Source organism: Gadus macrocephalus, chromosome 18, assembly GCF_031168955.1.
Source record: "Gadus macrocephalus chromosome 18, ASM3116895v1".
Lineage (NCBI taxonomy): Eukaryota > Metazoa > Chordata > Actinopteri > Gadiformes > Gadidae > Gadus > Gadus macrocephalus.
The window spans coordinates 7,059,105-7,072,175 of NC_082399.1; the positions used below are offsets into that span (position 1 = coordinate 7,059,105).

General features: G+C 47.5%; 1 protein-coding gene across 3 annotated transcripts; it reads left to right on the forward strand.

The window, feature by feature from the left end:
• The first annotated feature begins 2,522 nt into the window (after positions 1 to 2,522).
• Positions 2,523 to 11,645, forward strand: LOC132446249 (CDP-diacylglycerol--glycerol-3-phosphate 3-phosphatidyltransferase, mitochondrial). Of its 3 annotated transcripts, XR_009522800.1 has the most exons (12): positions 2,523 to 2,675; positions 4,542 to 4,743; positions 5,319 to 5,396; positions 5,486 to 5,585; positions 5,882 to 6,071; positions 6,243 to 6,421; positions 7,456 to 7,700; positions 8,052 to 8,343; positions 8,929 to 9,077; positions 9,170 to 9,292; positions 9,518 to 9,636; positions 11,135 to 11,645. XR_009522800.1 is itself a non-coding variant. In XM_060036436.1 (11 exons), exons 1-10 carry the CDS (start codon positions 2,560 to 2,562, stop codon positions 9,287 to 9,289), a joined length of 1,671 nt encoding a protein of 556 aa, XP_059892419.1. In that variant the 5' UTR covers positions 2,523 to 2,559; the 3' UTR covers positions 9,290 to 9,292; positions 11,135 to 11,645. The 3 variants fall into 3 exon arrangements, 2 of the variants coding, with proteins under 2 accessions (XP_059892419.1, XP_059892420.1); XM_060036436.1 differs by lacking the exon at positions 9,518 to 9,636; XM_060036437.1 differs by lacking the exons at positions 8,929 to 9,077; positions 9,170 to 9,292; positions 9,518 to 9,636.
• Positions 11,646 to 13,071: the final 1,426 nt, after the last annotated feature.

Sequence of the window (13,071 nt, forward strand, 5' to 3'; positions counted from 1 at the left end):
CGTAGAGGAGGCTGGTGCATCCAGAGAGGGGCCGAGAGAAAGCACCTACACACAGCTACGGAGAGCACAGGGGAAACGGGATTAGAGATGCGCCTCTGGTTTTAGTTTCTACCTACCTACTTAGATTGCAGAATACGTTAAAGATGAACGAACATACTTGGCAAAGTTGCAATTCTATTTCACAAGATCCAGGCGTTATAGGCCCACTTAACAGCATATCAGCGCGGGATATCGTATTTAAACGTGCATTCTTTTTTGGGATTAAGGACAAAACCCGGTTACTAGTAAAAATTATACTGCACCCAACAGCCAGACTGCAACAAGATCCTGATTGCTTTCAATTGTCTTCGATCGAGGGTCCCACAAGGGGTTTCAGAAACCGGGTCACCATGTTGCCTACCAGTCCGGCGCGCTTTTCAATGAATAACCCGGATTTTCCGCTCAATCAAACAACACAAGGTCCATTCCGTAGTTTCTCATTATAAGGTCCTGTCCGGCGTCCAAGAGGGTGCTCACGTCTTGCAGTTGTCTTGCTATTGAGAGCAGCCCACGGGGTATACCGTGCGGGATATGACGTTAAGCAATGCGATAGGCGCTATAACGGACCGCTATAGCGGCGCTCACATTAAAAAAGTCGATTCCGATTTCATATACTTTCATGTGGATGTTCGGCGAATGGACGGCGATCGGTTTGTGGCTGCACTGCGCAGAAGAGTACGTTGATGTGGTACCGCCACTGTTGCACAATGCGCGTTGGCTACCGTAACGTGTGAATCGCCATATTGCACAGACACAGGACTATTCTTGAACTTGGATCATTCATAGTCGAAATCCGAATGAGGGCTCGGATGCTTCGATGCAGCGCGCATGGGCTACCATCGCTTACCTCGTAGATGTTGTCTATGGTGGTGGAAGGCAACACTTCAGAGTAAAAAGACGAGATATCCCAATTCCTCAAGAGTAGTGTAAAATAAATTATTAACTCAGTCATTAAAATCCGGTAAAAATCCCTGAGTGGGTTCTTCTTCTCTGCAGCGGAATGTGATGATATCGGTAACGCCACTACTCCGTTTGGAGGTAGATTACGGTAGGCTGTTTCCAGTCCTGGTAAACCCCGCCTCCATTTCCAGTAACTAGACACACACACACACACACACACACACACACACACACACACACACACACACACACACACACACACACACACACACACACGCACACAAACGCGCGCGCGCATACGCACACGCACACACATACACGCACACGCAGACATACACACCCAAATGCATACACATGCTCTACACGCGCGCTCTTGGCAGAGTGCCCATAAATAATCAGCATGACCTTTGCCGGACTGTTTCCTGGTATTGGTGGGTTCCATTCGTTACAAGGTGAAAAGAGAGATATGGCCCAAAAAATATTACACCATTATAAGGATGAAACCACAGCAGAAACCACCGAGCGGAATAGTGTTGTAAGGACTTACAGTAATATCAGTTGAGTAATATGAATGCTCTTCAGTTTATGAAATACGTCTGCGGCTTATCCAGCCTATATGAAAATTAACGCCGTCACACACACACACACACACACACACACACACACGCACGCACGCGCGCGCACGCGTGCGCACACACACACTCCATAAAGAAATATAAAAAGTTATACATAAAACATATATGTATAGATATAAATATATACATTATACATCTATCTATATCTATCCATCTATCTGTCTATCTATCTATCTATCTATCTATCTATCTATCTATCTATCTATCTATCTATCTATCTATCTATCTATCTATCTATCTATCTATCTATCTATCTATCTATCTATCTATCTATCTATTTAACTATATATATATAGATATAGATATAGATAGATAGATGGATGGATGGATAGATAGATAGATAGATAGATAGATAGATAGATAGATAGATAGATAGATAGATAGATAGATAGATAGATAGATAGATAGATAGATAGATAGATAGATAGATAGATAGATAGATAGATAGATAGATAGATAGATAGATAGATAGATAGATAGATAGATAGATAGATAGATAGATAGATAGATAGATAGATAGATATACACACACACAAGCCAAACAAACTGTGACATAATGTTACATAATGAATTTCAAATACGTCCAACTTGACTCTCATAAGTGTTATGTTTAAGTACTATTGTTATACACAAATGTCAAAGTATCGATCTTCGGTAGAAGACCGTGAACCCAGAGAGTTGTCAAGAGAGATGCAGTGTGTGTGTGTGTGTGTGTGTGTGTGTGTGTGTGTGTGTGTGTGTGTGTGTGTGTGTGTGTGTGTGTGTGTGTGTGTGTGTGCGTGTGCGTGTGCGTGTGTGCGTGTGCGCGCGCGCACGTGTGCGTGTGCGTGTGCGTGTGTGTGTGTGTGTGTGTGTGTGTGTGTGTGTGTGTGTGTGTGTGTGTGTGTGTGTGTGTGTGTGTGTGTGTGTGTGTGTGTGTGTGTGAAGGTGTCCCCCTGTGTTGATAAAGTTAATTCAAAACTCCCCCTATCTGCCTGCTGCAGCAATGGCGGCTCCCATGTCCTGGAGGAGGCTGGTGTACTCTGTGTACACACCGGCCTTTGCCGGTGTCTTCACACGAATATCGGATCGATTCTTTCGCGCACGGGACAGAAGAAAAGGGTAAGACGAATACGTCAACGATTAACACATGGACGACGAATGAGTGGTCGTTGGTTTCACCTACAATGATGTCCTCCCTGCTGTTAAGCAAAAGGCACAGTATGTTCTAGCTAGCAAGCCTTCTATAATGAACAGACATTAGACTCGGACCCGTACAAATACATGATACAAACGTTATGTCATCGTGGTTTGTCAGCGCCATTCTAAGCTATTTGGTAGAGATCACTGACATGCTTATGGAAATATGTTCAAAGGATTTGGAAGTCCATCTCGTGTTGTGATGTAACACCCTTTCTATTGGTTTAATGAATTGAGTTGCCTTGAAGTTTGTTCATATTATTAAAGTATATCTGCATGTAAATGTTACCACACATTCACTAAACCAATAGTTCAGTCAATGTCGCATGCATAACAGAAACTCGCATATAAATATACAAGAACGCGAAGGCGGACAAAAATGAAGCCATGTGGACACACCCACCAACGGTCATACTCGACTTATAACAATTGTTCATTCATTTAGTTTATTTATTTTTCATGATTCATAAAACTGACACCCATTGTATGACAAACTGATTCGGTAATGCAATACTTATTGGAATGTGCATATCCGATTTTTTATCATTGTAAGGTGTGTCAAGACACCTGTTGTTTCCTCAAAAACGAGAATGTAGCCCTCAGCTGGTGCTATTGAGAAGGGTATAAGGATAAGGAAATATTATGTTATAGCCATGAGTTTCTGCAGTCAGGTTTGGGGTTACAATGCAGTCTTGTATTCAAATCCCATGCTTCCAATCAGGCATGACGCACAGGCACACGCACACACAACCATCCTCTTCGATGGGAATGACGATAATTGGGCTCCCTTTCCTTACTTCGTGTCGTCATTGTTGGAAACAAATGGCCAGGGCTAACTGCTAGCCTACCGTTTGGCTGTCTTAAATTCAAGCTGTTGGTAGCTTGAGCATGTCATGTTTGTTTTTAAGTGTGCACTGTGCGAGCTCTGCCCGTGTATCTTGGGCGGGCTATATGTTATCTGGGTAAAACAGCCACAACGTCAAGCAATGCATAAGAATTGATCTGCATGCAATTGTGACCATCTTAAGCCTGTCAACACACAAAAGGAAACAACAAAAATATTTATTAAAACAGATTATCTCACGTAAATATAATGGCAGAGAAAAACAAACCGCCATTCTTTTGACCTTGCACCTTTCATTACACTGGTGGAAGGTGGTAAAGCGATATAAATAATTTCGAAGAATGGGGTGTGTGTGTGTGTGTGTGTGTGTGTGTGTGTGTGTGTGTGTGTGTGTGTGTGTGTGTGTGTGTGTGTGTGTGTGTGTGTGTGTGTGTGTGTGTGTGTGTGTGTGTGTGTGTGTGTGGCCATGCCAGCAGAAGCGAAAGAATGTTGTGAATCTACTTGGACCAAAGTAGACTAGAGTCTGATAGGAAAAAATATATGGCTTGTGTATACAGTTAGTATATATATATAGAAGCAGCTTGACCTGGAGCATGTAATCCGGATCATGCTACAAATATGAAGCACTTCTTGTACTTGGGACTGGTAATATCCCGCTGCAGCCACTCCCCCGAAAATCGTAACTTTCTTGCTAGCTTTAGCAAAGGTCTTCCGAGCCTCGTGGAAGGTCATGTGCAATGAGTGCCAGAGTGTCTGCATGTAGCCTGGTGGTTAGGTAGATAGATCGGACGGCCATCCAATCATTTCAATCAGGGAAAATTGAATGTCCAATAAATGTTTCTAAAATAGATAGCCTACCCTAGCTCTTTACATGTATGGTCACCGTCAGCAAAATGTTTAGTTTTGTTAAGAGATACTCATAAGCCCCTCATGTCCTCTCTCAGGTCCTCTGTGCTCCTGCTGGCCCCCCTCCTGGCTGAGGCAGAGCCGGCCCCCCACTGTGTCCCCCGGTCGGCAGGACTTAAGGAGACCGATGGCCTTCTCACACAATTCCAGTGGATGGCTGAGCACGCGCCCGGCTTCAGGGTGCCAGGCGCGCACATCCACATACTGTCCTCCCCCAGTCAGTTCTACCAAGCCATCAAGGTGAGGAGGGGCTTAGGCTAAAACATAGCAGCTGTTATTGCTGTCGTCTCTGTAGTTCTTCCCTTCTCTCGACCTGTTTTGTTGGTGCTGTTCCTTAGATCGGTTTCTGATTGTGTATCAGGAAAAAGAGTTGTTTCCCTATTGTTGATTCCTTCTTACGGGAATCTTGGGAGGAAGATTAAAATTAGATTTCTGTGACATGCGGTTAATAATAGTCGTGTCTCTTCCTCTCGGTCTCTCCTTTTACTGCCCCGTTTAACACAAACACAAATGTCTCCACGCTGTGCTGGGTACTTCTGTTTTTGTAAATGAAAATGTGATTAGAGATTAGTAATTTTTGTACTATTTGTTCCCACAACAATGCTGTTTTTGTAAAGGAAAATGTGATTAGTGATTAGTACTATTTGTTCCCACAACAATGTATTGCTGCATTACTGCTGTCAGAGTTGCAGAGTTATCTCAAGTCAATCTAGTCTGTACCTGAGAAGATACGATTCTAAATGAAAACCGGAATGCCCGCATGCAAGTTGCGCTGACATATTTATCTATGTACTTATCTAAATCTATTATTGCAGTCGCGGATCAAAACAGCCAAACAGCGCGTGGTGATGGCCTCGCTGTACCTGGGCACGGGCCAACTGGAGCAGGAGCTGGTGGGTCGGAACGCAAATTCTGGTGGAAGTTTCTCCCTTCTGTGGCCTCGGCCCAGGGCCTTACCCCGCTCTGCTGTCCCCGTCTGCAGGTGGACTGTGTGGAGGAGGCCCTGGCGCGCTCCCAGCAGCCAGGCGACGGGCCTGCACTGCAGGTCTCCATCCTGCTCGACTACATGCGAGGATCACGAGGTTCGGCTCCTCGCTTGTTTGGGCGACCGACGTGCGCACACACCTACGCACGCACGCACACACACGTGCACTCTGGCAATAACTTAACATACTTGCAATAACTTAATACTTTATCTATCTTGTGTGTACATATTTCTGATAAGTTTTCTATCTTTATGCTATTGGAATTTATATTTTAAGCAGAGAAATATGTTTGTCACGCAAACCTTTCACCGCACGACCTGTCATGAGTATGTGACAAATAAAAACAAAACTGCTAATCTGTGGCCGTCTGTTCTTCTTGTGTCTCCGTCCAGGCCGGCAGAATTCCCGCACCATGCTGCTGCCGCTGCTGCAGCGTTACGCGTCCCAGATGCGGGTGTCCCTGTACCACACTCCTGACCTGCGGGGCCTGCTGCGCCTGCTGATGCCCCAGCGCTTCAACGAGACCATCGGAGTGCAGCACATCAAGGTGTACCTGTTCGACGACAGCGTCATCATCAGCGGGTGGGCCGACCTCACTCACTCACTCACTCACTCACTCACTCACTCACTCACTCACTCACTCACTCACTCACTCACTCTTTTATACGTAATTCTCAAACACAGCTGTCGTTTTTTTAATAACTTTTTTTTGGTTTTTTACCGACTCTACCTCCGAACCCCTTCACCTCCCAGGGCCAACCTGAGCGACTCGTACTTCACCAACCGCCAGGACCGCTACGTCCTGCTGGAGAACTGCAAGGAGGTGGCGGACTTCTTCGCCTCACTGGTGGGGGCCGTGGGGGACGTCTCACTGCAGCTGCACCCGGACGACTCGGTGTCCATGCTGGAGGGCAGGGTGCACCCGTACAACGGTGTGTGTGTGTGTGTGTGTGTGTGTGTGTGTGTGTGTGTGCGTGTGCGTGTGTGCGTGTGCGTGCGTGCGTGCGTGCGCGCGCGCGCGTCCATGCAGGGGGTAACACCATGTGATGGAGTTGGGTCTATAGATCCATCATCTAGAAATATTTAGACAGGACATGTAATCAGATTTTTACAGACAGAGTGAACGTGTGTGATTGTAATTGCGCTTGCCTGTACCTGGGGAAAGAAATGAAGGAGGAAATGAGTGACAGGCCGCACGGTGTGCGTGCGTGCGTGCGCGCGTGCACGCGACCGCTGTGCAGTCGGCCAGGATGAATGACATCATGTCTGCTGCAGGCCTGGACCGCAGCTGAAACAGACACCAGGAACAGCGTGGCTGTTGATGTCACAACGTTGCTGGAAGACGATCTGGAGTGGGAACTCTGTATGCACAAACACCCACCCCCCCCCCCCCCCACCCCCATTCGCAGACTCTCTCGCTCTCTCACTCTTTCTCTCACGCACGCGTACACAAACACACACACACACACTGACGCACACACACATTAGTCATTCAGAAACGAGCACAGACTCCGAGCGGAGCAGCTTGCAGTAAAACACAGCCCATACAGGAATAAAACGGAGATTGCATTTCCACTCCCCTCTGCTCTCTTCCCATCCCTCTCCTCTGTGAGTCATGCCTTTTAAAACGGCTCCAGGCAATCTTTAATGAAAATTCTGGTGTGGGGCGAACACACACACACACACACACACAAATTCAGAGAGACTCGCGCAGACGAACACTCACTCGAACAGACACTCACTCACTCAGTCATCCGACCATGGCCCATCTGGATCCTGCTATGCCTGTGCATGTTCACAGCTAGTAAAATGTACCAGCTGGTCGCGTGTGTGCTTTGCATGAGTGTGGCCGCGTCGTGCCGCGCGCCCTTCATCCGACCTCTCCATGTGACCTCTCCATCCGACCTCTCCATGTGACCTCTCCATGTGACCTCTCCATGTGACCTCTCCATCTGACCTCTCCCAGGCAACCGAAAGGAGTTCTCGGCGTCGGCCAGGGAGCACATCATGGGGGTGGTGAACACGGCGCGCCTGAGGCAGCACCTGTCCCGCCACTGGCAGGACGAGGAGGAGGAGGAGCAGGCGGAGAGGAAAAAGGAGCAGCAGCAGGAGGATGAGGAGGAGGGGGAGGAAGATGATAGGGACACATGGGTGTTCCCCCTGGTCCAGATGAAGCCCCTGGGGATCAACATGGACGAGCAGGTCACCCAGGTGAGCTGGCAGGGGAGATGCAAAGGCCGGGTGGGCGGGTTAGGTGGGAGGGGGATGAGTCAGGTTCGCTACCTTACGTCTCAAACAACTTTCCTGATTTCCGAGTCGGGTCATATTGAATGTTGAGCACGCACTCACTCACCCACACGCTCTGATGTTTCCTCCATTTAATCACCGCCCTTTTACAAACCACAAAGGAAGTCCGATTTTTTTTTCCCTCCCACACGTCACAAGTGGAGTCTTGAGGGTCCTTGTCCACCCACTCAGCCCCTCTCTCTCCCATCCCCTGACGGGGGGCCGCCACATTCCTCTCTCTCTCTGTGAGCCTTAAACCATGCCCCTCCTCTCCAGCGTCTGCTGACCAAGGGCGGCGCCGACGCCACGGTGTTCCTGACCTCGGGCTACTTCAACCTGACCCGCGCCTACATGAGGCTGGTGCTGGGCGCCGCCGCCGACTACCGCATCCTCACCGCCTCGCCGGAGGTCAACGGCTTCTACGGCGCCAAGGGCGTGGCCGGCGCCATCCCCGCCGCGTACGTGCACATCGCCCGGCAGTTCTACGGCAACGTGCGGCGGCTGGGCCAGCAGGAGCGCGTGCACCTCTACGAGTATCACCGGCCGCAGTGGACCTTCCACGCCAAGGGTGGGTCGACGGGCCACACACACACACACACACACACACACACACACACACACACACACACACACACACACACACACACACACACACACAGTATTAGAGAGCTGAGTGCTTCCCCCTCTCAGGTTGACTTTATAGGAAAATCCACCGCCTTAACACGCGCTGTGTAAACACAAGGCACGGATATTTCATCTCCGTGTTTGGACTCCGCATAGCCCTCGGTCTCGGCGGCGGTCAGTGAGATGACTGTTTTTTGTTCTGTATTCCTTGTTTTTGTTTTATTTCCCTTGGCTCGCCCGGCCGCCCCACTAGGCCCTAGCAATGCTGCGCGGGCTGCCGGCGGTTAGTCCAGGGCACGAGCGTGAGAGGCTGGCGTGTACAGTCATTCCCGTGGTAGCCTCAGGGCCAGGCTACACACTCACTCACTCTCCCTCGCTCATACTTGGGGTTTGGAGACATGCAGGGGATTTCTGCATGTGCTTCCTTTTTAGTTGTGGTTTGAGCCAGCAGAGGAAAAAAAAAAAAAAAGCCTTTCGTGATCGCGGCTCGTAAGTCTTACCTCACGCGTTCTCTTCGTCCCCGCAACAGGTCTGTGGTTCTACCTGGGAGGCCAGGACCGGCCGTGTCTCACGCTCATTGGCTCGCCTAATTTCGGCTACCGCTCGGTTCACCGTGACCTGGAGGCCCAGATCGCCATAGTAACAGAGAATCGGGAACTGCGGGCCCAGCTCCAGGAGGTAGGGCCCCGCGTCTGCCAGGAGAAGTGAGTCACGCGTCTTTAATTCAAACGCACTCACATGTTTGTACTTTTTTCTTTGTTCTCCCTTAGGAGCACGAAAGGTTGTACCAGAGGTCCTCTGAGGTCTCCCTCGCCACGTTTGAGCGTCCCGACTGCTTTGTCAAGCTGTGGGTTAAACTGGTCACGCCGGTCCTCAAGAACTTCTTCTGAGAGGTCAGTTGAACTCCACCATGAACTGGTTCTGTCTGCTAGCCACCACACGCACACAGACATGCAGGCATGCACACACGCACACGCACGCACACGCACACACGCACACGCACACACACACACACACACACACACACACACACACACACACACAGGCCAGCCAAGCTGTTTCTGAAGCACACTTAACAGCAAGCCCTGACCCAGTGCAATGTTTTCATGCATGTGGAGTCATTGTGGTGAGAAGCGATTCCCAGCCCCAGGGCTCCGGTCTTCCCAGCAGCCGTACCAAATCCACACGGGTCGAGGGAGAACAATGTGGCGACTTGCTTTGATGACTCTGTGAAGGAGTGAGTCATCAGCAGCAGGGTAGCACGGGGATGATTTGACAGCTTGGTCGGGGCGGGGTGCCCTCTGTCAGGGGTGAGTGGGGTGGAAGGGGGGTGGAGGCTTACCGGCAAGTCTGAAATGGCATTGTTCCAAAACATGCACAATGCACATGCACTCCAACGTCGACTCCCAGAACACTGACCCAGCTATAGACAAGCTAACCTTTGCCCTTGTGTTTTGGAGCTGGAGGTGAGGCTGCTTAGGGAAGGTAAACACATCCAGTGAGTTTTACGCAGCCCGCTGGGTTACTGGAGGCCAGCTGATGAGAGGCAGAGTGTGCATAATAATTGTTATTTTTAGCGGAACAGGAAGTGTCTAGCGCCAGGGTGTTACGGTAAACGCCAGCCCTGTCATGACCACCTGAGTGATGCCAAAGTAGATGAAAAAGATTAATCTCTGGTGCCGTGTACACACAAACCCACATAGCAGCTTCATGCAACACACGGACGGCTGCATCAAAGTAAGAGTGTGTGTGTGTGTGTGTGTCAGTAAATTCCTTGTGTTGTGGACGGGTAATTCAAAGAGGGAAGGTGTCCTGGGACATGTTTTGAATAATCTATTGTCAAATAATACCAAAACCTGTGGTTCAAATGAGTTGAGTCACTTGACTAGTAGATGCTCTCTAGGCAATGTGTTTTTGTATAAACATGTGTTCTACAGTTGGTCTGTGTGTAGGGCTTTTTCACTAATGTTGATTGTTCTCAGTTTTTCTTGACTGTAAACAATGAGAACTAACCACTGGTTCCTCTAGCAGTGGGTGGGAAAAACACACAAGACTACCGACTATGTGGATTAAAGGGACAACAACAAGACCACAAGTCTGTGTTTTTTAGTATAATGGAACGGAAGAGGGGCTGGTCTTGACCAGTTTGTTTACTCGGGCGATGTTTGCCGGGTGGTGTTTGCGTGTGTTGCGTTGATCTGGCATCTGGTTCAGTCATCTTCAATGATGGACAGGAACCAAACAAAAGCGCTCCTACGCAGGCTCTCTATTGTTAGCACAGTACAGTTTGGAGGTCCTCCAGAGAATTTGTCCTCCCTAAAAGGTCTATTATAAGAAACATGCTCACGAGCTACTGATATTCTCGTTTTGTGTTTGCTTACCATCACGTTCCCCGTCACCTGGTTAAAACGCTAACATGCCAAACTGGTTCGGGTGGACCAGTGTGTTACTTTGAACCAGCACTCCCTCTGGTGGAGGCTCGGTGAAACGCCTTTAGCTTTCCGTCACATTGGTATTAATCACATCTACCTTCATCCAAAGTGATCACACGTTATCCATCCATACTGGTCATTTGTTTGATCGTTTTATTTTATTCTTAGGTTTACTTTGGAGGGAAAGTGTTGGCTAAAGTGTGTGTGTGTGTGTGTGTGTGTGTGTGTGTGTGTGTGTGTGTGTGTGTGTGTGTGTGTGTGTGTGTGTGTGTGTGTGTGTGTGTGTGTGTGTGTGTGTTCCAGGTGCAGCACCTTGACAAGGGGACAGACATGCTGGGGGGGTGGACTTCTTCAGCCATGCCTTCGCCATCACCCCCTTCTGAGGGTCCGCCGCAAAACTACTGGTTGAAAATATAATCACTGTAACACTCCTCATCTCAGTAATGTTTGTATGGGCTCCTTGTCCTGAGCTGGTTTACATGTTACTAACCGCAGAGCACAGTGGGGTCTTGCCTTTCTGAAACTATTTTTAAAGATTCCCTTTCATGTTGTTGGTTTTTTATAATTCTACATTTATTCAAAAAAAACCTTAATGGCATCTCTGGAATTGCTGTAATAATATATTCAATAATGGTTTTCCACTCTTTCTCAAAAAAATAGAGCGTAAGTTACCTTAAGAAAAGGAACATGCATTGTAAATATGATTTATGGTTGATTTTACTATATTATTGAACTTGCCAGTTCCTAACGGTACAATGTTGATGTATTGTTACCTTTTTTGTAAATTAAACTATACAGAGAACAAAACTTGAAATGAAGTACGAGACTTTAGTGTGAATGCCTTTTAGTATTGTAACCATTGGCTGGTGTTTGACCTTTTTGTAATAATAATACAGACCTCTATAAGGCCATAGATTTAGGCTCCCTACCGGGTTGGGCTGAACCCCTGTCGGCATAACCTCCACAGATAAACCCATCTTGTCCAGCGGCCACTTTTTCTTGCTGTCCACACAATACATTACCGCCCATGTCCATGTCTCCAACCTTTATGGACAAATATACATGCATGCATGGTAGCTTTACAGATTTGAGTGCATTGGTATTGGCTTAAATAGCACAGAGCAAAAAGGATTATCTTGAGTCCAGGGAGCAATTAACGATTTCTTAAAACAGACGGGCAAAAACAAAACATCAAGACCCTTCTCAAATAAATTATATTTCAATTGCATTGCCATTTTGAACCGAATGCTAGATATATAGGCAGAATTAGTTGGCACCGCTCCATGGATCTTAATTTAGCCATACATGTAGTCTCTATGTTGTAGGTGATGCTCAGCAGCATAATGCCAGGGGCTGGATAGGAACTCCGAGAGGGGCGGCAGAGAGTTGAGCAAGCAAGGGAAGTAGGGAGAAAGTCTCTCCTTCTCCAGTAACTCGATCTAATCACAACAAAGTTATTCTTAATTCAAAACCTGAGTCAGGTCTTTTCCAGACCAGGCATCTTATCTTATTGTCTGACGGAGATGGCAGACACGCATTGAATTAAACATGCATCTCCACATGGTTTGATTGCCTGGTTATAAGGCAGATAACTGCGTACTGGACTCAAATGGGAACAAATGATATTAGCCTATCCTTGTCTGTGTCTAAATAGTACCACCTAGAGAACAGTTCTGCATTGGTTTGGTGTGTTTTGGTGCAATACCATGGAAGCTATGGAGTAAAAAGGCATATTCCATAGGAAATTAAAAGAGTAATTTATTTACAGTCAGGGGCTTGGTTGTCAACCAAGACTGACTGGAAGCACGGCAGGAACCGCTGATGGTTGTCCGCCAGGACTGACTGAAAGGACGGCAGGAACTGCTGATGAACCTGAAATGAATATGCGAATATCTGTCGAATAGGATAAGATAATAACTTTATTTCTTCCTATGTGAAATTCATTTTTTTACAGCAGTCCATGGAATATAAAAAGATGCAATAATAAAATAAAGTGTTGGGTGTCAGATTGACTCGGCTGCCAGATCGACTCGTCCTGTAAACGCTGTCTTTTAAATGCATATATTTAGGACAGGCAAGCGAGCAGGGATCTATCAGCTGACAGAAATCTTTGAATTGTTACACTGGGTTGTCTGATCCAGCTGCACAGGTTCAACATTAGCAGAGAGACCCACTTGTCCTATTATTTCTAACTAATGAAAGCAAATAAGCCTGCATGTGCTTCTCGAGACTATATCTTC

Coding starts and splice junctions, on each gene's coding strand:
- LOC132446249 (XM_060036436.1), top strand. CDS start 2,560: ATGGCGGCTCCCATGTCCTGGAGGAGGCTGGTGTACTCTGTGTACACA. Junction 4,744..5,318: donor AGTTCTACCAAGCCATCAAG/GTGAGGAGGGGC, acceptor CTATTATTGCAG/TCGCGGATCAAAACAGCCAA. Junction 5,397..5,485: donor GCCAACTGGAGCAGGAGCTG/GTGGGTCGGAAC, acceptor CCCCGTCTGCAG/GTGGACTGTGTGGAGGAGGC.